This window comes from Pseudopodoces humilis, chromosome 9, assembly GCF_049639895.1.
Source record: "Pseudopodoces humilis isolate 2021_Gansu_Grassland_sample_001 chromosome 9, ASM4963989v1, whole genome shotgun sequence".
NCBI classification, from domain to species: Eukaryota; Metazoa; Chordata; class Aves; order Passeriformes; family Paridae; genus Pseudopodoces; species Pseudopodoces humilis.
In genome coordinates, this window is record NC_142208.1 from 17202199 (window position 1) to 17226601 (window position 24403).

General features: G+C 42.8%; 1 protein-coding gene across 7 annotated transcripts in view; it reads right to left on the bottom strand.

Moving 5' to 3' along the window:
- The window catches only part of PAX2 (paired box 2), an 87482-nt gene that overhangs the window by 6794 nt on the left and 56285 nt on the right, over positions 1 to 24403 (bottom strand). For 4 of the 7 annotated variants that reach the window (XM_088059557.1, XM_088059560.1, XM_088059556.1 and 1 more), the window contains exons 6-9: positions 22503 to 22678; positions 20541 to 20667; positions 7971 to 8180; positions 4202 to 4303 (exon numbers count right to left, since the gene is read on the bottom strand). In XM_088059557.1, coding sequence (XP_087915683.1) covers positions 4202 to 4303; positions 7971 to 8180; positions 20541 to 20667; positions 22503 to 22678 — 615 coding nt within the window. The remainder of the gene's footprint in view (positions 1 to 4201; positions 4304 to 7970; positions 8181 to 20540; positions 20668 to 22502; positions 22679 to 24403) is intronic. The other 3 variants (XM_088059559.1, XM_005520551.2, XM_005520552.2) reach the window with 1 other exon arrangement.

Consider the following 24403-nt stretch of genomic DNA (forward strand, 5'->3'; position numbering starts at 1 on the left):
GTGTGAGAGATCTTGCTAACTACTGTTTTAATGATAATTACTCGGCATAATTCCATAGCTAGAAACATCCTGCATGGAAACTGACAACTAGCTGGGAAGGAACAGGTGAAACCTGCAAAGAGGACCATGCAATGCACAGTCCAGATTTTTCTCTACTGAAATGTTTTATCTGTGGAATATACTGGAATGAGTTTGCTTCCCAAAGAAGGAGAAAAAAAACCACTTTCCTAATGAGAATTTCTGCTTTTGAAGTGCTTCATATGACGTAACTTCACAGTTATTTCTCTCACTGTATGGAGAGAAATTGCTCTGATATTTCAAGTCTTTTCTCTCACTCCCTGCTGGGTTGACACCCTAAACTGTTTATAGTGCTGCTAAAGCATGGGTTAAGCACAGGAGAAAAAGCCACAGCTACGGAGCGTGGGGAGGAGGGAGGGCAGCCACTGGAAACAGTGTTTATTGACGAGGAGTGAAAGCATGCATGCAGCAGGATAATGAGCTTTTGAGCTCAACTGTGACCAAGAGGAACTGAGCTATCGCCTTCCCCGATCACTAATGAAACAAGTGTAATTTCCTCATCAACATTGGATTCTGTTTAACGACTCCCTGCTGCTGCCGTCCCCAGCCCTCTGCAGGCTCCGCACTGCTCTGTGTAAACCCCAGCTCTTCAGCGGATGCTCACTTCACTAAAACAGTTTGCAGAAACTTGACGTCCTTTCTGCGAAAGAGGAAGAATTGAGACAGGGATCAAAGGTATTCTGTTACGTTTTTAGGAAACTTCTCTCAGATATGTAGGTTAAGTGTGGCCCAGCATCTGATCCATCTTTCTGTGAGTGACTAACCCCTGCTTTTCCAAGTATGTGCTCAGGACCACTGGCTTTCGTCCATGTTTACAGCCTGGGACCTGAAGTTACAGGAAGGGCAAATGCAGGAGTAGGTATCTGGTCTTGTCATCTGCATAAACCTCAGAGACCTTTGCATTTGCTGGCCGTGTTGCATGAATGCAGTGCTATAGGAGACTGTGAGTAGAAGTCTAGTGGAAGGTTGTCATGGGTAGAACATAGCAGCTTTGATTAGCACTGGTTAAATAATCTCAGTTTTCCACTGGAAAATGCTGTCTCATTGAAATGGAAATGTTTTTCTCCAGCTTGTCAGCTTCAATAGAGTTTTGGAAAAAAAGTTTTGAAGCTATTGTAAATTGAAACAAATTTCTATGTTTCAACTTTCTGGTTTTGTTTCATTTTGCCTTTCTCATTTAATTTAATTTTCTTTCAATTCTTTCATTATTTTAATACGTCTTGACATCTAGAACATGTTGATGCTATTGAAATGTTTCATCCTGATGTTTGCAAATTGAACTGCAAGGTTCTGACTCCTCATACCAATGCAAGATGAAAACAAATATCAAAGAATTAGAATTTTGAATGGGTTAGAAATCTGGTTTCTGAACAGTTGTGTGTTTAGCTCTGCACTTTTGTTTAGAGAAGACAGGGTCTCTTTCTCATGTTTTCTCACATCCGAACAGTAGTTTTGTTTGCATGTTAGTACGTTTCTTAAAGATACTTCCTGAGCATTCATCTTGCTGACTTCTTGTTTCCAGTGCAGTTAAAGCACTGGGCCCTGAACTTTCTGGGCCTAAGGGCACATAACAAACCATTGGCACCATTGTATTTGATTGTTCAAACTGGACTCCTAACAGAGGTTGCAAGTCAGCACAGAGGATTGATCTCAGGAGGCCTATATTCTGTGCAATCTGTGCTCAGGAAATCTTTACTAACACTATTTCTTGGCATCTGTATTTAAATCTTATTGGTTTAGTCCTCTAATACAGAAACGATGAGGCATGAAGTGAGCCTAGCAGGTGGCAGTTCAGAACAAATAAGGGATTTAGTTTTCACAAAATATGTAGTTTAGCTACAGAACTTCTTGCAAAAGGTTTCTATGCATGTCAAAGGCTTATATAGATTCAGGAGACTTTTTTTGCATTTGTAGAGGGAAAACCTATCAAGGGTTTAATATTAAATAGAAAGATACTAAGTCTGGCTTAGAAAGTTGCTCTTAGTTGCAATGTGGAGGCTGGGAGACCTTTTGAGAAAGTACCAATATACGTTTGCTCTACTCTTAACACCGTTCCTCATATTTCTCCTGTTGGCCCCTAACACAAAGTAGTGGCTGCAGGGATCTGCAGAGTGACCCACTAAAGCGAAGTTTTCTGTTTCTTCCCAGGAAGCCTCTTTATCTCCATCTTGTTGGCTTCAGTCACACTAGAAAACAGAAAGAAAAGGGCTTCCTGGCTGGGTCTGACCAGTGAGGTATGACTGAAACAGCCAGAACCTGATGCTCTGTTGAAAAATGCAGTAACTACTGCAGAATGCCCTGGTAGGCCACTGGAAAAACTCCCTCTGCTAGAATGTTGACATCAGATTTAACGTGAAGATATCCATTTGACCAGAATATTTTTTTTTTTAACTTTGACATATAACTTAACTTTTTTTCTGTATAATTATGTTCCTTTTCTTTTGGGGAAAATTTATGGGGGATTTTTTTGGGACACTACTGTATTATATGCAGCCTCCACTTCAAGGAGCTGAAATACCCTATTCTTGGATAAGTGACCTGATATTAGTGGTCTTAAGATTTTTGTCCCAGTTTAGAAGTCAGTATCATCCTTGTCATGAGGACATTAAACTTACATAGCAATCACTGAACAGTTTCTACTCAAAGAGATAGCTATTTTGATATTAATTGACCATAAATGATCTAAATGTTGTCAACTGAATTCACCTACTGTTACTGGGGGGAGCTCTTTGGGGGGTGTTCATTCATTCTATAGTATCTTAGTGCTTGTCTGATTCTGGAGCCAAAACATCTCCCTGAATAATTTAGTGCAGGACATGACCTAAAATTTGCCACTGGAAGAGGTTTCCCAGAGTAGTTGTGGATACCCAATCCCTGAAAGTGTTCAAGGTCAGGCTGGATGGGGCTTTGCACAACCTGTAAAGATGTCCACCCATAACAGGGTGGTTTGAACTAGGTGACCTCTCAGGTCCCTTTCACTTCAGGCCATTCTATGATTTGTCACTTAAAAATGTTGAGACTTTGACCTGAAAACATTTCCTAACAGTTATATTTCCACTGTCCTCACTGAAGTTAATGTTCATTTAGCTGGCTGTTCTGAGATCTGCATGACAGTTAAGTCAGGCTTTCCACTCATAAGCCCTGGTAAATCATATGATAGTAATTTAAGAGCTTTCTGTTCTCAAGTTTTTGCTGCTTTGGTTCTGGACTCATCTCTTCAGAAGCAGAAGAATAGGCTGTGTATCTGCCCCTTAATCATCACGACTCACAACCATGGGCCATATAAAGCAGAAATCGGTGTCAGATGAGTTCTGAGCTACCATGTCTGAGAAAAGAAAATCCTGCCTCTTCATTTATCTGCTGGGGACAACTGTCATCAGAGGAGAGTGGGTAATAGAGCCTGAGGTAATAAACTCTTCCATTGTCCTAGAGTAAATGGTCCTCTCCTTCTGAAAGAGTGGGAGAATCCAAATGCTGAGATTTTCTCCAAAGCACTAGGTATCAAAGAAAAAGTTTGTCTTTGGATGTAGAATTAGGTTGATAGTTTCTTGCATTGGAGGCACTATTTTACAAACAGGAGGTGGTTGTTGTTGGTTGTTAAGAGTGAATTGTTAGTTTCGCATGAAATACTGTTAATAACTTCTGAGTTCTTAGTAAGTTTAAGCTATATAGACAGTAGGTCTTCAAATAGTGCAGGTATTAAATTACCATTGATAATTTTCAGTTTGATGCCATGGCTTTAGACAGAGGGTGAGTTGTCACCCTTAGTTATTGGATAGGTGAGTATCTTGAGCCATGAGCAGTACATAATAATCTGCATGGGTCATTGGAAAATAATTACATTAGTTAATGAATACTAGGGTTAATTAATTACCAATTAATTGCCACAGGTTATAGCTAGCTAGCTGCCCATAGCAGCAGTGAATCAGTTGCTAGGGGAAAGAGATGCATTACAAAAGGAGTGGTTAGCTACATTGGTTATAGGCAGCTGATGGTTTCTTTATGAAAAGAATAGCACTTCATGTTAGCAAAGCAATAGCCAAGCTAGCTGTGAAAGCTCTCACATTGCTGGTAACTGTTCAAACATGTGTGCACCATTACTGAGGGCTGGCAGCTGACTTACCAGGAACCATTCCTGCAAGAGTTGATGTTGGGTAGCTGCCTTGTCCAGTTGGGGGAACATGGGGTGGGTAGCCAGGCAAGGTGGTGCTTGCCATATCACGACCTGGAAAGGGAGAGAATCAGGACAGGTGATCAATATTGATTTGGTATCACCTCTTGTCCCACTGTCACACGTCTTGATAGGCAACTACTGCACAGCCTTCTCTTACATGAGTTGTGTGCACCCACTGAAAATTCTGGGTGAAGATTGGGGCACTTTTGATCTCACACTGTAAAGATGGATGTTAACACTTAGCTTTGATGGGCCTCAAAAGAATTTGGTTTGTTTCATTGTAGATTTCGGATCTATTTTAACTAAATCAAAATGGCCCTGATCTGCACAGAGAATGGCAGCATATTCATTGCCAGAGTAGCTGAGGTCCTGTCTATACGCAGTGGATGCAGTTCCAAAATTGTGGTGATGTTGCTTTAGGGCGTGATCAATGTGCAAGGCACTGGGAAGTGATCCAAGAGTTTCCTGTGCCTGTCTCTCTTCCCACCTTTGTCATTCACCTGCTGATGGTTTTAGGCAAGTCACATTACCTCTCTGCGCTTCTCTTTATGCTGCAAACTCTTTGGTGCAAGGGCACACTTTTAGTACATTTGCACAGTGCTTAGCATGAGACTAATACTGATTGGACTCCTTCCAGGTGTGGGTGTACTATATATAATAATAGGATCATGCAAATTAGTCTGACTCATACTTTATCATAGGTACAAGTTTTTTATTTATAATACTTTAAGTTGTGATTTCTTTTCACTACCAAAGAAGTAGAGAGGGGTGTGGACTGGGTGTATGATTGTAGTTTATTTTTCCTCTCTTAGGAAGTGCAGCTGGGGGCTTCTTGGTTGATGCCAGAGGCATTTCCTCATTTGGACTGGTTAGCCTGAAAACGGGCCAGCCAGAAGGGCATTTGCTGTTAGTGCTTATTGCATTTAAATGAACTAAAATAATCTCAGAAGCTGCTGGGAGTTTCAAGCCAAAGCAAAACAAAACAAACAAAGAAAAACATAACAAAACAAAAAGCTAAATAAATTAAGATAATCTTTCCCCCACAGCTGCTGAGAGATTTACAGCTCAACCTCCAACACTGCCTACTGAGGTGTCAGCCTGTTCCAGGCATCGAAAGCCTTTCACATTCCCTAGGTGAACTGTAGCTCACCAAGAAGTTTGTGCTATTTGTTGTTCTTTTGTTAAATTTTGTCTCTCCTATCTGTTCTAACTGGAGGGCAAGAGTCTGATTCGCCTTTAGGAGTGACAGGTTAAGTATAGCCCATTAACACCACTGGAGTCACCTGCACCATGCTGGGATATGCCAATGAAAGAAGAAGTGTTGGTTTAGCTCCACTACCAGCAGAATGATAACTGATAAAAGCAGGCCCTGGAACAAGCATGAACCTTGGCTGGGGAATCAGAAATAATTAACAGTTACAAGGCAAAGCAAAAACTAATAAGCATGGAACATTAACCTGAAGGGAGGAAGTTTCTCTGGGATGAGGTAGGCTAAACCAGTGTCATTTCTTTCACAGGTCTTGAGTAAAGATTACTGAGGTGATTTACTCAAGAAAACAGAAACGCAAGTTCATTCTTTCTCCCTGAAGAGGTTCCCGATCAGTGGCTGATGTTCCTAGCTTATGTCCTCTTAGACAACATTTGAGCCATTTTCCAGCCACTCCCCAATACTGATAAAAATAAATACATAATGAACCAGGGATTAATATTCTACACTCTTACTCTTTTATCACCGTCATTCCTTTAGTGACTTGTAGCTGTATGTTAAATGGTATGAATTAATACCATGAATTAATACACCCAGTAGATAGAGTTGTTTTTTTTTTTTCTCACTTTGGTTTAATGCAAGAAATTTTCATGCTTACAATTCTTGTTCTTTTAGTTGCATTTATTGACTAGCCTGAGAAATAACAACAAGTGATGAGTAAGAAAACAGTCACTGAAAAGTTAGAAATAACATTATGTAGCTGCAGACAAAATTAATTCATTTTGGCACTTTCATTCAGGTGGGATCACATATACACTCACTCTGCTACTTGATGTGTGCACATATGCCCCTGGTTTTTTTCAGACATGAGGGCACAGAGGTTGGTGTTTGAAACTGAGCATGAAAATTTGTTGGGAAGTGATCATCTGTCAAGATCCCAGTCTTGAAAAAGATGATAACAAACTAGTGCTGTGTCAGTAACATCAGTAAGGTCTCACAGAGAAACTCTTAAAATGCTGTCACGTACAAACAGGCCCCTTCCATAACCTCCTCTCATTACAAAGAGGTAGACAGGATTATTAAATTCTTGTAGTGCAGGGCTATGGCAAAGCTAGCTCATAATATGCTTCCAACTGTAGCCATTCTTCGTCCTGCAAGAACCTTCTGAGTGAGGAACAGCACCTGAATCACTGTGACATTGTTTGTGCTTTTGAATGCTTTGTCCCATGTCTAATTCCCTGAAAATCCTGAGGCACGTGCCTCTCAAGAGACACAGTGCCTTCTAGATGATCATATATAACAGTAGATCCCCAGATGTCTGTACTGTTGGAGAGAGTCAGGAGACTTCTTGGCTTAGGAAGTGCCCAGAACTCAGAGGCTCTTACTGGCTGCAGTAAGGTAGGACCAAGACAGTCTTAGGAACACAAGTCTTCTCTGCTTTTACTTGCTGTTTTCCTACTTGGAGGTTTAGAAATGGGAATCTCACGTGACAAGACAAAAGAAAGCTATTAAGTCAAAAGAGAAAAATAACATAGGAACATGAAGGAGGCAGAGGTAAGATATGTTTCTCGAGTATTAGGAACTGTGGTCTGCACTAAGACTTGTCTGTTCTGAAAAAGCCCAGATTACATCCTTTGAAAAATAGTCATTGGTCACCCAAGATGATACCCACTATTTCACCCAAGTCACCCCTGAGATTCTGCAGCAATGTTGCTTCTGTCACCTTGTTCAGGAGTTTCCCTTAGTACCTACCTGAAACTTGACCTTCCTTCTCATCTTTCCTTCCTGCCTGCTGCTCATAAATGCTGCCATCTTCTGCAACCTATTTCTTCACTACTTTCTTCCCTTAAAGGCCACCTACCTCAGCTCTGTATTCCTTTGGCTGTAAAACAGTCTCTCACACATCCTTCCTGCTCTTGACACTCAGACATGATGCTGGGTTTCTTAACTGCTTGATCTGCTGTGTGAAGGCACCAGCTCACATTGACACTCCCAAACCAGGTGATTCAAATAGTGCTCACAGCATAGCTATGGCAGGGCTCACCACCTGCCTGTGTCTGTCTGACTTAGGAGCTGCAACCCATGCTGAACAACCCAGGCAGGCCTAGAGCTGGCTGGGATCTTCACACTGCTGTCATCTACCCTAGCTAGCACACGGTATTCTGTGCCTGCAGTACTCAGGGACGTTACGGCTATTGAGGCAACACAGGATTTTGCAGTATGCATGTTTCTATACTAAGTCCCAAACCCAATCCAACTGGGACACCCAGTCACTTCTAGGTAGTTACAGTTTCTTTTCCCATTTTATTCTAAAAATGAAGGACAGGTGTGAAAACTTTTTGATTCTTCATGGAGCTGAGGACATGTGCTGCAGATGCAGACCTGGAATGTGGTTGCTCTGGTTCCCACTTGCACTCAAAGAGCTTGCAGCATTTACTGGCCTCCCCGTCAGACGAAACTGAACCCCTTGCCTACAGCATCCCCACTCAGTTTGTGGCCAAGGCCGGTTACCTGCTATCAGAGGCTGGCTGCTGGACTGCCCAAAGTGGGCACCATGATGAAGGAAGGCACTGTAGCAAGGCGTGGACGCATCGTCTGAAAGGGCCATGTGGAAGGGCTGAAGATCAGCCTGCCCAGAGCCGACCGGCGTGGTGGGGGTGAAAGGGGTGAGAGAGGCTCCATGAGGCTCTTGCTTTATACTGAGGGGAGAGGAGAGGTTTTCTGTGGTAGGGTAAGGGATGGACACAGACAGACAAAGGGAACAAGGGAAGGAAGAGGAGGGTGGGGAAGGGAGGAGAGGAAGAACAAAATGGGTAAATGAAAATGGAGTGGTTAAAATCTACAGGGAAATTAATTTTAAAACAAAAATAAAAATAAAAAGGCTAGGAGTAGATCAGAGGAGCCAGTGCTGAGACAACAGCAGTAAATGTGCCTGGGGGCTAGGCTCGGACTGCAGGAATGCCTCAGCGAGACAGCAGGAGATGAGGGGAATGGCAGAGGGAGTGGCAGAGGGGAGGAATGGGAGGCAAGGAGAGGTGATGGAGGGAACATGCAGGAGAGGGAGGACAGGAACAAGCATAGGATTAGGAAGAAGAATGCTCTGAAGCTTTTGTGCTCCCTTTCCTGCTGCTTTCTCTTGCTGGCCAAGGGCATATGGAGACGCTACACTCAGTTTGGCCCAAGGAATTGCACCACTTCTTCTCTTCGAACCCAAGGTAACCTTCCTCAGAAGAGTAGCCTTACTATAAGCTTCTATTAAACAGATTGTTGGGTGTAGTGGCCAAAGCTTCTCAAGCCAAATTTCATAAAAGCTTGACAAAAATGGTATAGCTGGAGTTTGAGGTTAAAATACAAATGGGACTGGGTAATTAATAGGTGGATAGACAGATGGATCAATCAATTGATCTTGTTCACAGTGGCACATTTTGGTGATTTAACCATAAAAGCAGTCAGGGCTGACTCTGATTGTTCCCAGAGTGTAGTTTTGCGAGACAGACACCTTGACAGAGAGATATAATGGAAAAGAGGAAATGTGGGGGGACTTATAAAAGGTCTAATTTTCATTGTTGTTTGCATTGAGACTCCATTTCTGATGTGCAGGTTTTCATAGGCTCAACAGATTCAGCTTTGCAACTGCTCCTAACTTGGCTGTCAAGTAGGAGTTTGGGAATTGGAGAACTCTGTGACCTAAAGCATGGGTATTCCAGAATACCCACTGCTGTTGGGTCAGCAGTAATAGAGTCCTGTATTTGGACACCTGAAAGCAAAGCATGGATGATGTGATCAGATCCAATCCAAATTATCCAGCAAACCATCCATCCTCAGGTAAACAAATTCAAGCCAATAAATGAAAGCCATCTCTCTGCTGTGATGGCAACTATTGCCAATGGCCTATGAAATAAGTTAGTTCTGGTGGTTTTGATTTATACAGAGAAATAGAAATGTGACACATAATTAGGTCATAAATCTGACTTCATTAATGTAGAACTGGCTTAATTAACTTCAGGCACCTTGTTGCGAGGCTGTAGTGCTCACCTAGACAATAAAGGGCTGGGCAATATCTATCTGTGAATGCTGTTAATCCTGAGGTATTTGTTTCCTAAAGATTTGCTACCTGGCAAAAATGATAGTTTGCCATCTGTGTTCTCGTCCAAGTACTTCTAACATGGGTGGCCAGCAAAGGTCTCTCATCACCAAGACTCTGCAGCAAAGATATGATATGCTCATGTTTCAGTAAATTGGGAAGGATCCATCCTGGCCAAAAGGGATACACTTCCTCTTCATTTAGTCTACTATGTGAAGTCACTGGTATGCTAAGAGAGGATTGTAATTTCTTTTCCCTCTTTGCTAGGAAGCTCTGTTTGGCAAGGACTTTTTGTGGAGGATGTGGGGAATGGAAGTTGGAGTATCTGGATTTTGTTTTACAGTTAATTAAAGTCCTCAGAGTAGGCAGCACATCAGCACTCAGCTTCTGCTTTTTACAACCATACACTTTCCTATCATCCCACTAGTGAGCCTTCATGTGCCAGAGCCAGTATCTGTAGATCAAGAACTCCCCAAGCTATTTTTCTTCTGCATCCTCTGTCATCAGATGGCAAGGGATGCACAGATTTACTTTCAGACCAAACAGGCAGAGTCACCACCAGCATTCTGGGAGTGCTTGAAGCCTTTATCCAAATAATGTTGATACAAGATAATTTGGATGAATAGACCTATCTGCAGGCAGAGGGCCAAAAGTTCCCTGGGCTTTCACAGGCTGCGAGTGAAATTATATTTTTTCAAGGAAGCCATTTGACAGTGATACGTAAATAAACTAGGGACACTTCGGTCCTGGGCATTTTTCATACTCCTTTTTCAACTCTCTATTACACAAGAGACAGCAGGTGTGGGGAGCTGCTGGGGAGGAAAGGGCAGAGAATAAGGTGGACATGGAAGCGTGGGTGGGCAGAAGCAAGAGGTGCTATGGGCAGGGGTTAATCCTGTTTGCACAGCCCCCAGGCACGTTGAGTTTCCTAGTCCCTCCCCTGCTTTATTTCTCTTTTAAAGCATGGAATTTTCAGCTATAATCCTTCCTAAACCGCAGCATTTTTCAGGCGCTCTGTGTAAGTGAAACCATAATCTCTGGTAAAACAGACCGCTTAAGCTGCTGTAGCATTAGGCCAATCTGATCCAGCCCCTGGATTTCCGCTCTGCCCAGCCACCACAGAGAGGATTTCAGCCTGAAAGACTGTGTAAAGCCCTTGCAATGGGAACAACAGTGCTAGGCCTTGCCTTGCAAAGCTGGGAAGGGTTAAGGGACCAGGAGCTATTTGTCCCGATGTTGCAAGGCTGTTAAAACCCCTGTCAGACTCACAGTGAGATGAGCCCAGCCCTCTCTTGAACACATCAAGGCTTATGAAGAAAAATTCCTCGCACCTTCCAGAGACATCACCACTTACTCAGTGTTTGGGGGGATAAAGAAGTCAACAGTAACACGGCAAAGAGACTTGAACACAATAATGCTAAACACTTCTCTCTAAGAACAGTGGAAAGGAGGCGAGGATAAGGTCAGACAGCGAATGATTGCACAACCAAAACTCAGACTTTTATGTGTCTATTTATCTGTCTGTCTATCTTTCCCTCTACACTCTGCAACTGCACAGGCATAATTTATATCCCATGTATCTTTACTGATGGATGGCATTTACCATTTTTTACTCCTTTGTTGTCCAACTCTCCACTGACTAAAAGCACCTGAATTCTGTCTCTGGTATAACTCCTGCCACTGCTATGCTGGAATAATTGCTCCAGCAGTGAATTATAGCTCCAAAACATGTCACTGTATACAAAATCAACCAATTGATCTATCTATCCACCTGTGAATGGCACAGCCCCATTTTTCATTTTAACCACCAAATTTCAGCTGCATCTTTTATGCTTTCAATTTTGATTTTCTCCATTCTCTAATTCTTTCACATTTGTGATGGAGAACTTGCCCCTGCCTATCCCAAGTCCTGCTACTGCCAGCAAGCTGTGGAGTGGTGCCAACTTGGCTTGTCTATATTTTTTTGGGAGTGTTCCTCAGTAAGGCTCCTTCAGTGAATCTCAAGGTATATCTTGCTCCCAAGGCTGGAATACCAACCTGTAATCAAATGGGAGGGGAGTGGAATGAGTTTGCAACCCCTTTCCAAAGCAGCAGAAATCTATTTCTGCCCCAGTCACCTTTTTTCTTCTAAAAGGCAAACAGTATCCTTGTTTATAGGTGGCAAAAAATATATTGGCTGCTGTTATGGTGGGGAAAACTTGAAAGTCAGCAAGGTGGGGAAATAGCTGGAAACATAGCAGAGGACATTTTGTGAATCACCTACTCCTCTCTTTCTGACTGTACTTTCTGAGTTACGGTTGTTTTTCTTCCATTCTAACTCTCTCCTCTGTTATTTTGGCAGAGAGCAAGAACTGGTGATCTCTAGCCTAAATTCCTACTGCGAATGAAGGGATTTTGGCCAGACAGTGAGAGGAAGATTCACAACTTTGGGTTCCTACAGAGACTCATCTAAGCTTTTATCATGCTCTTTCCTGCTGAAGGGAAGGGAAGCAGGTTGGGTGGGGGTGGGTATTGGTTGCAGGACTAGATAAGCTGCTTGTTTGTCATTGCTGGCTTCCTGGAGGATAAGCTATCTGCATCCAGTGCTCCTTTTCTTTTTAGTACACAAAGAATACCAAGATGGCACGTCCATGCGTGAAGGATGGCTTTTACACACCGGCTCCACACTGCTTACCATCTTGCCAATGTTTTCTGTTCTCAGTCTTTTCCTGAAGCCTCTAACAGATATCTGTATGACCCCAATGTCCCACCCTTTACAACACATGTCCTTATAGCATAGCTTAGGGATCACTCTTATCTATGAGGAGCTGAGCCCAGAGAAGTATACTCAAGTTCGTGTAGGAACCCTGTGCCAAAGCTGAATCTTCTCTCAGGTGTTTTGAATTCTATCCTTGTACCCACTTCTGAAACACCCTTTTTCTGTATTTATGTTCCCTATTCCTTAGAAAAGTTTGATTGTGGTAAACAGAATGGGATTGGGTCCTCAGAACTCATGGACTGGTGAGTTTACACTATAGGGAGTGGAGTTACATCACTTTCTCCCATGAGGGAGTCTTGCCTCCAATTCCAAAAGCCATACAAAAGACCAGACAGGACTCACACAGCATATTGCTTGTTTTTGCTTACTGTCATAATACTTACTGTAACATCATAATGCTTACTGTCAAATATCAGAAGAACCATGTTTTCTACCTTTAGATTCCTAGGTTTTCTGTTGCGAGAGCATTTTGCAAGTTGCACTGAAAATAAATACTGTCCTGTTTTTTTCTTCTCTGATCGTAACAGACCTTTGCTAGAAGAACTTATAGGTGTGCCAGATTAACCTGCTTCTCATTATACCTTTCTTGTCTTCCTACTACTGGAGAGTGAGCCTTGTGTGTTCGGTTTATTTTCTGTTTCTACACACATTCATCCTTGTTCTTACTCCATTACATTGTTGAGTAGATGTTTAAAGAAGCAACCTTGGACTACTTTCCCCTAAGAGTCAAAGCTGCTGTGATATCACATCCCATGTAAAATTTTGTCATCTATTTGCTGTATTTTTTTTTCATTAAACTGAATGTTATAAATCTAGATTTTGTCTGATCTGATCAACTGCTGCTTTCCAAGTAAACTGACCTGCTAACTCTGTATGTTACTTTGAAGAGAAAATGTTATACTCTTCATATAGAGTAAAACATGGAGCTTCCAGCAGACCTGTGATCTGGTCTTACTCTTTGAAGCTACCTGAGTACTGATTAATCACTTGAGAACTCCACTGAAGTCTATTTCATGTGGCTCTCAGTACATTTGTTTAAAGATGGCGCTGAAGAAGGAAGATACGCTTTGAAGTCCTGGGTGGAAGGGAGAAAGATGTGCATGCAACTTGTGCGCTTGACAAACAGGGAAGTTGAGTGGAGCTTATATTGTCCCCTTTCTTGAGTCCCAGCACACTGGATTTGGCAAGTTTTGCCTGTCTTGAAATGTAGTATGTGCTTATTCCTCGTTGTTTTGATACTTGAGTGTTACCTCTTAAACAAGACGCTTTTGAAATGTATACTGGGAAGTGCAATTAGAACCTGTTACTTTTTCACACAGTCCTCATTATAGGTAAATCCAAGGTTTCATCATAATGGTATTTTACTGACCACAAGATAGGATAGATCTTCCTTGGTAGCCCACAGCAGTTGTAAACTTAAGGAGATGGGACAAAGGTTGCTCTAAACTCTCAATTTTTCTGAGAGACTGAAGTGGGCAATTTTGCTTACACAAGAAGTGGGCCTGATTAAATCCAGTACAGCTGATGGACACACAAAGTTTTTAATGTCTGCTTAACTCTGTTATAAAACACAGTCTTTGCTACACTGGGCAAATGTCTACATTGTAAGAATTTTTATCAAAATCGTACTCATTGGGTCCTTCATTTAACCTCAGAAGAAAAGGAAAAACTTGAATTGCTGGAAAGACAATATAATGCAATTATTTTCTCTAAAAAAGTCCCCTTTTGTCCAGCAGCATAGTGTGGCAGCCTGCAATGCTGTCCTCTTGCTGAAGAAAATTTGACTGGGAATGCCAATTCACTGCTATTGTCATTATATGACATTATTTTCATTCACTGCTCTTGTTCACTTAAATGTTAATTTAAGGAAAGTAAAGGTATTATTTCTTTTAGGCCAGAACATTTCTGTGTTCTTCAGTTGAATATGCCTTAAAAGCCCACCAGCTGCTTTCTTCAGCATCATGAAGTTACTGTCAGTGAAAATTCCACTGAATGCATATAAATAGTTTATGTGATTCCCTCCCTCCACCCCCATTCCTGTCTGTTTCAGGGATCATTCATCTGACCATCTATCACTCCCAGCCATTTGGTCCCAGAGAAGAATAGTGACACCTTTTGCTTTTACAAATTCCTTGACTAGATAAGATATTATCTCTTCTTAAGGAGGGGAAACAGTTGATTAAATTTGGAGGTCCTGTGGACTTCAGCTTTTTCCAGGTCCTCATCTTAAATATGAGAGGCTTACAGAAAATACTACCTTCATTTTGGTGAGGGGGGATAGTAACAACCTTCTAGCAGATGCATGAATGATTATCATATTCCATTTTCACGGCATTGGAGCATCCAGAGATGTGTCCAAGAGGCTGTGTGACTGCAGCCATGACCTGAGCGGGGTCAGCGTCTGTGGGATCTGCCATCACCAAAGCCAACTTGGGCCCCCCAGCAGTTTGCTAAAAGGGTTTTTTTAAGTCAGATTAGTCAAGCCCCAGAATCTGCTGAAATCAGAGACTAAAGTAGACTGGAGTAAGACAGGAATTTTTCACCAGTACAAACAAGGAAAGGGGAAGTATTTCCTTCCCCTCTCACTGTAGCTTTATAAGTACAACTGAATGTTAAGGTCAGTTTTAGTCACGATTTAAAACAGCAAGCTGGATCAACTTGTTTTACTTTTCCGCTGTGAGGCTGTTTTCTACAAGCTTGAATTTTATGGATGGTAACAAATATTTTAACAAATATAAAATTCACCCTAAACACAGTTATTTCAGTTTTTGCTAAGTAGACGAACTGCATCATGTGCACATCTATTTAAGCAATTATGTTGTTTAATATAATTTGTCTTCACATATTATTACATGGCAAAATAGTGAACGATGAGTCCATATTATTATTTTATTAGATTATTAACTTTTTACTTGTTATCTGTGTCAAGTTATATTTGGATGGAAATTAGAATTAAATTAAAAACAAAATTTGTAATTATTCATGCTAATTAAATAAACTGACCATAAGTTCCCTGACTTCCTACATATATTAGAACAGAAGAAGCAAGCTTTTCTCAGCAGGTTATGCATTAAAAAAATTATTTATTTACTGGAGGACAGGATAACTATAAGGAGGAATTTGGACTGGTTTAAGAATCCTATTTTAAAACTAATAGATTTCATCCTTTCATACCAACTCTAGTTCACTTAGTTTGAGGAAAACAAATATTTCTGCTTTTTCAAATCCTAGTTTGTTTCTTCATTTTACATGACCATGTTATTAAATGGAACAAAATTCTCTTTGGTTCACTTGCTAATCTGAAATGAAGGAAATAGTATCTTTTCATCTTGCAGGAGGCTAAAGTTCTCAAAGGATTGTTTAGCATTTCAGAAAATTTTTCCCAGTGTCTAGCCAGTAACTTCTCCATGATTAGCATCACAGCTTTCCTAAAAACTTTCATAGAAATCAGATGCTGTTTGAATACTACTTTTTTTATATCTTTCAGGTATAGCAAGTATCCTTTTTTGTCAGTAGTTCCGACTTTTTTTGCATTCATGTATGAATTTAAAAAAATAAACTGAAAAATATGATCCTATGCCAGAGAAGGGAGATCTGGAGGAAAGTAAAATCAATTAACTTTTTGGTTTTATGGTGCCTTTGTTCTGTACATCATGAGTTGTCATCAGGATTTCTCAACCTGCATTATATTTGTTGCTTTAAGGAAAAAATTATTTCCCAGAGAGAAGGAAACATTTTCCATACAGGACATGATAGCTCTTTTGGTAGGTAGTGATGACTTTAAAAATTCTCTATTCCTGTTAATAGGTGTTAACTGTAGCAGAGAAGCACTAATAAACTTCCTCACAGGAAGAGAAGGGGACATATATTCCCATTTCAGTCACAGTAGAAGTTCCTGAAGTGATTTTTTTTCATCTTGTCTTTCACCTTTACTTTTTCTTTGTACATCTCATGGATTTAGTGGGCTCGCAAATAAAGTCTGTTTAAAACTGCTGGGATTCAACTAAGGGAAATTTTTTTTTCACCTTTGCTGTCAATTTATGATCCAGTAGGTGAATCCTCCCCTTTAGTAGTCTGCTAACAAGCAAGTTTCAAGCCATACATGAAAAGTCCATTGTGCTCTAGTATTGCCTCTCTGTTGGGTAATTCCTGGGCTAGATAATTGAGTTGAAAAGGGCTCTGTTCCCAAACTATTAATCTAAGTCCCTAGAACTCAGAACTTGCTTTGAAGACACCTCACTTTTTTTGCATGACTGTTCGAACAGCTGTGACTTCTAGTGGTGCTAAAAGATGGATCTTAACCTTTGTTCTCTTCTTGACTCAAGTGAACATCCCTGTGCCTTTAAAGTACTCCTATTGCTAGTGCCAAAATCTTGAGGTTCTTCTCCACTCACCTCTTGGCTGTTGAGTACCTACCTATGACCTAGCTATTGAGTACCTTCCAAACTCAGAGATCAATGCAAATGAATGAATAAAGGAAAGTTGATGAGATTTTCTGTGTTTACCTAGCTCTGTACAAATTTATACTCATCTGCTTTGACTCTTTGCCTTCAACAGAGATGACTGAAGTAGAACAACTCTGAACAACCGAATTCTTGTAACAGTGTTCGACTGCATTTACTTGCCTTATCATGGTATGTTTGAGCTTGGATCTTTGCTCCTAGGAATTCTGATTGGTGTCCAAAGATATTGTCCAAGAAACTGAGAGGGATCTACACCAATCCAGCTATGACAGCCATGCAACATCAAGGGAAGATGTGTAGCTCACCTGCCGGCCTGTGTGTGCAGGAAGTGGTGAGGTGGTGTTCTCAAGCTACTCTTAAGAGCTTTCTCTCTCTGAATCTTCACAAGTAAATTGAAAATTTCTGCATTGTCTGTTCCATATGAAGGACAGCAGGGTATGTTTTCTAGCCTAGTGTCCATCTAGTCCCTAAGTTCATGGAACTTATTCATGGAAATTCCTTGCACATACTTAATAGGGAGAAATAAGGATGACCTGTCTGCTCCATAGGAAAAAAAATGGTTTTGTTTACTTGCTTTTGGGGATTTGAGTAATAAATGAGCCATCTAAGATGTGTTAGTAGAATAATTGTCTGAAAGGGAGTGTTTGATATTGTCGGTAGAGGCAAGGCTGGGCTGTACATAAAACAGATGCCCAGGACTTTGGGGAAGGCCTTCTGGCATGCTGAAGAGGTGGCTGCCTATGTTGCAGCATTTCCAGCCCTTCAGTTCTGAGAAGCCCCCAGACAGACAAAGGGACTTCAGCAACACTGTTCCTTAACTATCTCTCTACATTTCAAGATCCTAGGTAGCTACATATTGTTGAGGTTTTGATGGCTTTTGGAGGGGTACAGTCTCAGAATGGTGTGAGCTGAAAGAGTTTGCTGAGGACAGCTGATCATGAGCAAGAGAGAAGGACTTCCTCTTAAGCTTCAGAAAGGACAAGGATCTGGTATCATGCAGCTATGGTTTGGAAGGACCTAGTGATACTTTTTTCTGTCTGGGAAGACTAAGCTAGGGAGACTTGCTTGTAGACTGAACCTCTAAATGTCACACTGTGAAGTGACTCCACACAGAATTTGTACCCCGAATGGGCAGATTTGTTTCACATTTGTTTCAGGTATCACCTGAATTCATAGACCACCCTGGGACAGAAGTATGAGGCACTTCAAGGATGATACCATAGCAGCAAAAGAGGCAGCCAGCAATTCAGTACTCACTATTACACCAATATCCCTTCCTGGAAGCAGGACATGGGTGATACCAAAGAAATCTGCATGCCCCTTCTTTAATTTCCTAGCTGGGCTAGAACAGGAGGCAACACTGAGTTCCTCACCTCTCTGGTCCTTCCTGAAAGCATTGCCCAGCCCCATAGCAAACATATAATGAATCATTCATCTTTAATAGATTATGCAAATTGAGAACATCAGATCAATGAAGATCAATACCTGCAACCATTTAATTGCCAGCAAAAACATTTTAAGAATGAGCATTATCTGAAGTCCTTTCTTGGGTAATGGCACCATTAATCCAAACATTGGATCCTGGCCTAAGTGCACAGGAAAAATTCTCCACCCCTCTTCCCCTGATGCCTTTCAGGGTGTTGAGGGGCTTTTTCTTCCCCTTTTCATTTCCAGTTTCTGAGTTTCTCCGTCATTACCACCAGTGAACAGCTCCCAGTGCTAATAGTTCTGCTTTTGTTACTCTGCACTGATTGAAATGTCGCATACAGATTGAGATGTTAGTGCTAAGTTGCCACCTGGGAATGTCAAGCTGGGTCTGAAATGAACTTTTCTCACTCTTGAATCCAGATGGATCAGATGGGGATGTTCTCAAGCTGAGCTGGGAGTGTGGCAGGGAACAGAGTAGGGGTAGCACAGGGTGGGAGGAACATGAAGAAAATTTTTTTCCTCAGCATATAGTCTCTTCTGTGAGACCAAATCTGTCTCCTTCTGTGCCCTTGTGAGAGTCATGTCCAAAGCTTGTGTAGTGTCCCAGCCTTCAGGAAGCCTCTCACATAAACAGGCTGGAATGCACTATCTTCACTTAGGCAGAAGGACTAAAGAGAACTATTTTCATGGTCTCTTTGAATCTTAAACTCTGATTGTAGGCACATCACCTTTACATTTAGCTGTGGGGATTTGCCTTGCTCTCCTACTAGCTTTGCTTCTCCAAGACAAGAAGATATTTCCGATAAGAGCTGTGGATCTGCTAAACAGTAGATAAATACCAGCTGAGTTTTGCAAATACAAAGAAAGGTAGAATACTTTTGCCACAGCTAAGCAATTTTTTTCTGGTTGGCTAAGAAACTGCGTGGTTACAAGGATTCTGAATCAAGCCTGATAGCTGTAAAAGCCATGAAAAAGGTCTGGGATGTCATGTTTTCTAGACACTTGCTTGATGATATAGTTCATCTCCCATGTTCTCCATGAGATTTTGCAGACCTCACACTGGATATCCTCTGTGTTTAACTTTTATTAATCCTGCCTGGTCCCAAAATGCTTGGTAGCCAAAAGTTGTATGCAACAATATGCCTTTGCCCAGGGTTCACTGAACAAGCAATGACTGCCTGCCTCTGCCAAGAGTTGCTTTGACTTTGGGGGCTACTAGCTGGGGCTTCTGCAAGAGAAAATTGGGATAAAAACTCCACTGCTCTTAATTCTGTGCCATCAGAGGAAAACTTTTTGGTCAAGGGACCAGAAACTTCTTTCCTTGCTAACCAGAGTTATACCTCTTTGTCTTCCTCTTGAGCTGTTTCTCAGCTTCTGCCATGAGGTTTCTGCAGGGGCTACAAAAGTTGACGAGAGATGGGAATAAACAGGGGCAAGTCACTTGAGCCTGGCAGCCACTTTAGCTACCTAGGAGGAGATGTGCAAGTCTGGTAGCTGTGTGAGCAGACACCGATGGCAACAAAAGCCTCAAGAAGAAGTGCTTTGGCACCAGAATACTTATTTACAGCTCTAGACACACGCATGGCAGGCAGTCTAACACCAGTTCCAGGACAGTGTGGGAGTGATCCGTGGCCCCAGCCCAAACTGCGCCACTCAGGTTCTGCACATGCCACCAGCAAAAAAGGAAGTTTCAGTGAAGCATCTGCTACAGAAATTGCCTCCTATTTCTCTGCATCCTGATTTGTCTGTTTTCATGTGCTTGCTCACAGTTTCTACCCTCCCAGCCACACCTGAGTTTAATGTGCCCACACATAAGGAAAGGCTATGAACAATTTTTTTTTTGCCAGCCCTCCTAAGAGGCTCATGGGCTTAAGGAGGAGGGAGTTGAGCAGTCGCAGTTCAGCAGATTGTATTTAATTTGCAAATGCCCCTTCCAAGTGCCAGTGTCTTTCAAGTCTAAGAATAAAACTTATTGTTTCTCCAAAAGAAAACCAAGTGGAGATCATGAGTAAGCCATGACTCTGTTGTTCTCAGATACAAAGGAAAAAAATCATAATGCATATGTGTCCTCCGCCAACATCCCAACCTTAAGCCGCATCTCGGCACACAAGTTCATGATTCACATCTGGGTTTGCCTCTCTGAGTTACACCTGGACACATCTAAGTGTACTCAAAACTGCCAACACTCTGAATTTCAAACTTCTGTTGAACCCTTATGTTCTCCACGGTCTGTCTCTCTCCTTGTTTGCCACAGAGGGGTATCTTGCATTAGCAGAAAAAGCAGAAGCTAATGGTGATGAAGGAAATAAATAAAAAGCTTGGTTCTGCTGTTTGGTCAGGCAGCTTACCGGTCACCACAGGGTACGTCTGGGGTCCTGACACATTTGTCCCCAGGTCTGGGTTAGCAGAGGTGGATAGACTTGATTTGACTTCATCGAGACCAGGGGTCAGAGCTGGGAGGGAGTACTCATTACCCTGGGGAAGAGAGGAGAAAGACAGCTCGCTATTGATGTGATGGGAGAAAGGGAAGGGTGTACAGATGGGGGGGAGGAAGAGGAGAGATGCAAACCCCTGCACAGATGGAAGAGGAGGAGGAGGAGGAAATGGAGAAGACAAAGTGACAAGAGGGTTGAGGGGGATGAGGGGGGGCATCCTAGGATGAACTATCCCACCCTCCTGCTTGATGTTGTGAAGGGGAAGAGAGGTGAGGGATCTGGCCTGTTATCTGTGGTATGGCCGAGCCTTCGTTCGGTGCTGTGGGGATGGGGATGGCTGTCTGTGCCAGCCCAGGGGAAAAGAAAGGGGAAATCCACATCCCCTCCTCTTGGCTGAGTGGAGGTGGGAGGTGTTTGCCCTGGTGACAAGGACAGCTGGGGCATAGGACTACAATGACATGACTAGGACAGGCAGGCAGTAGGAAGCAGCCAGTGTTGGCCCACTGTCGCCAGGGTCTCTGCCTGGGTCGCCTGCCTCCCCTCCACTGTTACCTCTAGCTTTTAAAAACAAAGAAGCCTCATCCCCTGCCTCTGTCACTCTGTGCATTGGGGTATGAAATTGGGGAGGGGGGAGCCACATGGCTAACAGAAGGGTGGGAGGGGGAGAGCCATTGAATCTGAAAGGGTGTCCTGTCCGAAAGGCTCTGGTAATTGCCTTTTTATTGTGGCAGCCTCCAGACCAGACGCGGGAGCTGGAGAAACCAGGAAGGCTACAAAACAGCAGGAAAAGTTGCTCTGATTAATATTACGTTAAATTAAAACTGATTTTCTGCTCTTTCTCCTCCGTTTTTTTCCATGCACTTCCCCAACCCCCTCCCCACATCTTCCCCTCCTCCAGCAGGTTCCACGCATGCTGCCCCCTCCCCGCCCCTGTCCCTGCTTGGCTAGGACTGCCTAGTCATTTCCAATTCCTTCTTGTATTGATCTTCCTGTAGAAATCAGTTTTGTAATTAGCTGCAAATTAGGCCTTCTACTGGGGGTGAGCCTGCCCCCTGATTTATCACCAGAGTAATTCGCTGTGATCGGAGAGAAATTAAAATGAACTCAATTAGGCTTTGGATTTGCTTTATGGGCCCTGCTCAGAGTTTCAGGGGGAAAAATGACTGTGCTGGTGCTTAATAGTCTAATGAAAGTAAATAAAGGTTATTCATTGTAATAAACCCAGGGACTCTGGGATGAAGGGAGTCCACAGCCAGCCTCTCCTTCTCTTCCTTTGTTGGTTTATGGCTTGGGGCGGTTTAAAAAGACTTTTGATTTTCATTTTATTAAGACAAACAGCTTTTGGGATAAAAGGCCGGGAGAGAGGGGGAGTAAAGAAAAGGTGGGCAGAGCTGCAGAAGTGTGGAAAACTATGTTGGAGATGGGAGTCAAGTCTCAGCTTTGGGTCATGAAGGAAAATGATCCAATAAAGCCCAACCCTGTGGCTCGCTGGTGACCAGTGTGACCTCAAGGTACAGGAGTTTCTGTGCAGTGCAGCCTGACAGTGAACATGGATGGGAGTGTAGGCATGTTCGTGGCAAGAACAGGCTGGCATACAGACAGGTGTGTGTGCAGAGGGAGAAGTGATCATGGGGACATAGGGAGAGCACAGTGTGTGTGTACATGGCAAGTTCAGGAGAGGAGGTAAAGCTTGTGTATAGAGGAGCATCAGCACAGTGATACAGTTACAACTAGACAGAGCTGTCTAGTTGTAGGTAGGTGCAATAACAGGACAGTGTCAGAACAAGGGACGGAGAGGGGGAGAGGGATTTTGGTGAGGGAATCTCCCAGCTATCTCAGTGTCTGTGAGTTCCCATTACCAGGCCAGGCCCTCACCTGCTCAGATTTGATGTGCTCTGATGTTTGAAAGACGTCAGGGTAAGAAGGACGCTCAAAAACTCGATCTAAAGCTTCCAGCTGCTGCTGGGTGAAAGTGTCGCCACGAAGGTGCTTCCGCAAACTGTCCACGCTGCTCTGGGAATCTCCATTGGGAACTGAGCCCTCGGATACATCTGCAGGGCACAGACAGAGAAAACAGGGAGTTAGCACCACCCTGGCTTGGATTGGTAATGGATGCAGGACAAGGACAGAGTGGAAAGAGTGAGGCTCTGTGCCTCCACCCAGGTAGCTGTGCCATTCCTGAGGGAAGAGGAGGCTGCAGGGGTCCAAGAGGAGCCCCCTCCTCTCCGATGGAGTGGCCAGGCTGCTCCAGTGGGTTCTGTGGGATTCTCCTGCCCAAGATGAGTGAGGCTGTGGAGAATGGTGCTTAGCTCAGAGATGAGTTTCGGTTCCGCTGATTTTCAGTGTTAAAAATTGCCAAATCTCCACTGCTGAGCATAAAATAGGAGCAAAGCACAGCGATTAGCATCGCTAGAAGACCACTGGAGAGGCAGTTCACAGAGAAACAAGAGTGCTGAGGATGGGCTGTACTGAAGGGGACTGAGGGAGCCTGCAATGGGAAAAAGGCTCTCTTAGTTTTGAGGGGAGCCAGCCTCTGTTGTAGCTCCCCAGTCCTATGAGCGGCTATCACTGTTATAATTTCCTTTTCATCTGATCATATCCTAGATGAGTCTTTCACCCCCCCTCCCCACTTAGATAACAAGGAAATCTAGTTTCTGACTCCATGTTTCACCAGAGACAAATCTCTCTCTATGGGGCAACTGTCCCATCCAACATATGTTGGTTTCTGTCCTATTCACCTATGTGTAGTTTGTGATTTATCATGACCCATATCTCTGTTATAAAACTTCCTCCAAAATGAGATGAATCTTTGTCTCTGCCAGTCTCCCTTCTTATCCAAAATGAATTATTGTATTATAAAACCTAGCCCTGCCAAGTGGGAATCAGCCTTCCTGATATTACTTTGTTCTTACTAGGAATATAGCTGCTTTCTGGTAGAAGCTTCCTTAGAAGTGCATCTCTGTCCCTACATCAGCCCTCTGACACAGTCCAATCTCACAGCAGTGTCTCCTGCTGTGCTCCAGGGTGTCTCTATTTCTGTTGTGCCATCCCACATCTCTTACAGCCCACTCATCTCTTCTGCTGTGAGTCCATTATAAATGCCCTGCCCCATCCAAAGTGAATTTTTTCCTGTGAAAAACAATCTGGTCAGCTATCTGGGTTTGGTTTGGTTTTTTCCCCGTTATCCCCCAACTCAAATGAGGTGCATTTTTCTCTGTTATAACCCCTTTTTGTCTCGAGTGAGTGTCCTGCTATTAGCATCTTTCATATCCAAGGTGAGTCTGTCTGTTATAACCTCCTGTCCCAGCTGAAGTGAATCTTCCTCTGTCATAATCCCTCATCTCATCTGAGGCAAGTCTTCTCATTATAATCTCCCCCAACTGTGCTGAGTATCTTTCTGCTGTCACATCGCAGCCTAACTTTGGTGTGCCTGGTTATAATCCCCTGCTTTATCCATGCTGAATCCTTACCTACTGTGCTTCCTCAGACACAAGTCTGACTGCCTTATCACCCTGACCAACCTATCAGGTTCTCCCTTTTGTGCTGTAATTATCTTCCTGGTTTTTCACTAATATGCCTCATACTTAAGCCTTTCTTGGTGGCCTCCAGTCTGTGAATCTCAGAAACCCGCTGTCTGTCAAGAAATTGGTGAGGGGCTCTGTATAGACTTCTTCCTTCCTCCCTGCAATTGTGAGGTGCTCATGGACACATGATGCTCCCAGGAGCCTGGAGTGACATTCACTGAGCAGCATCCAGAACACTCTGCTGCTTCCTCT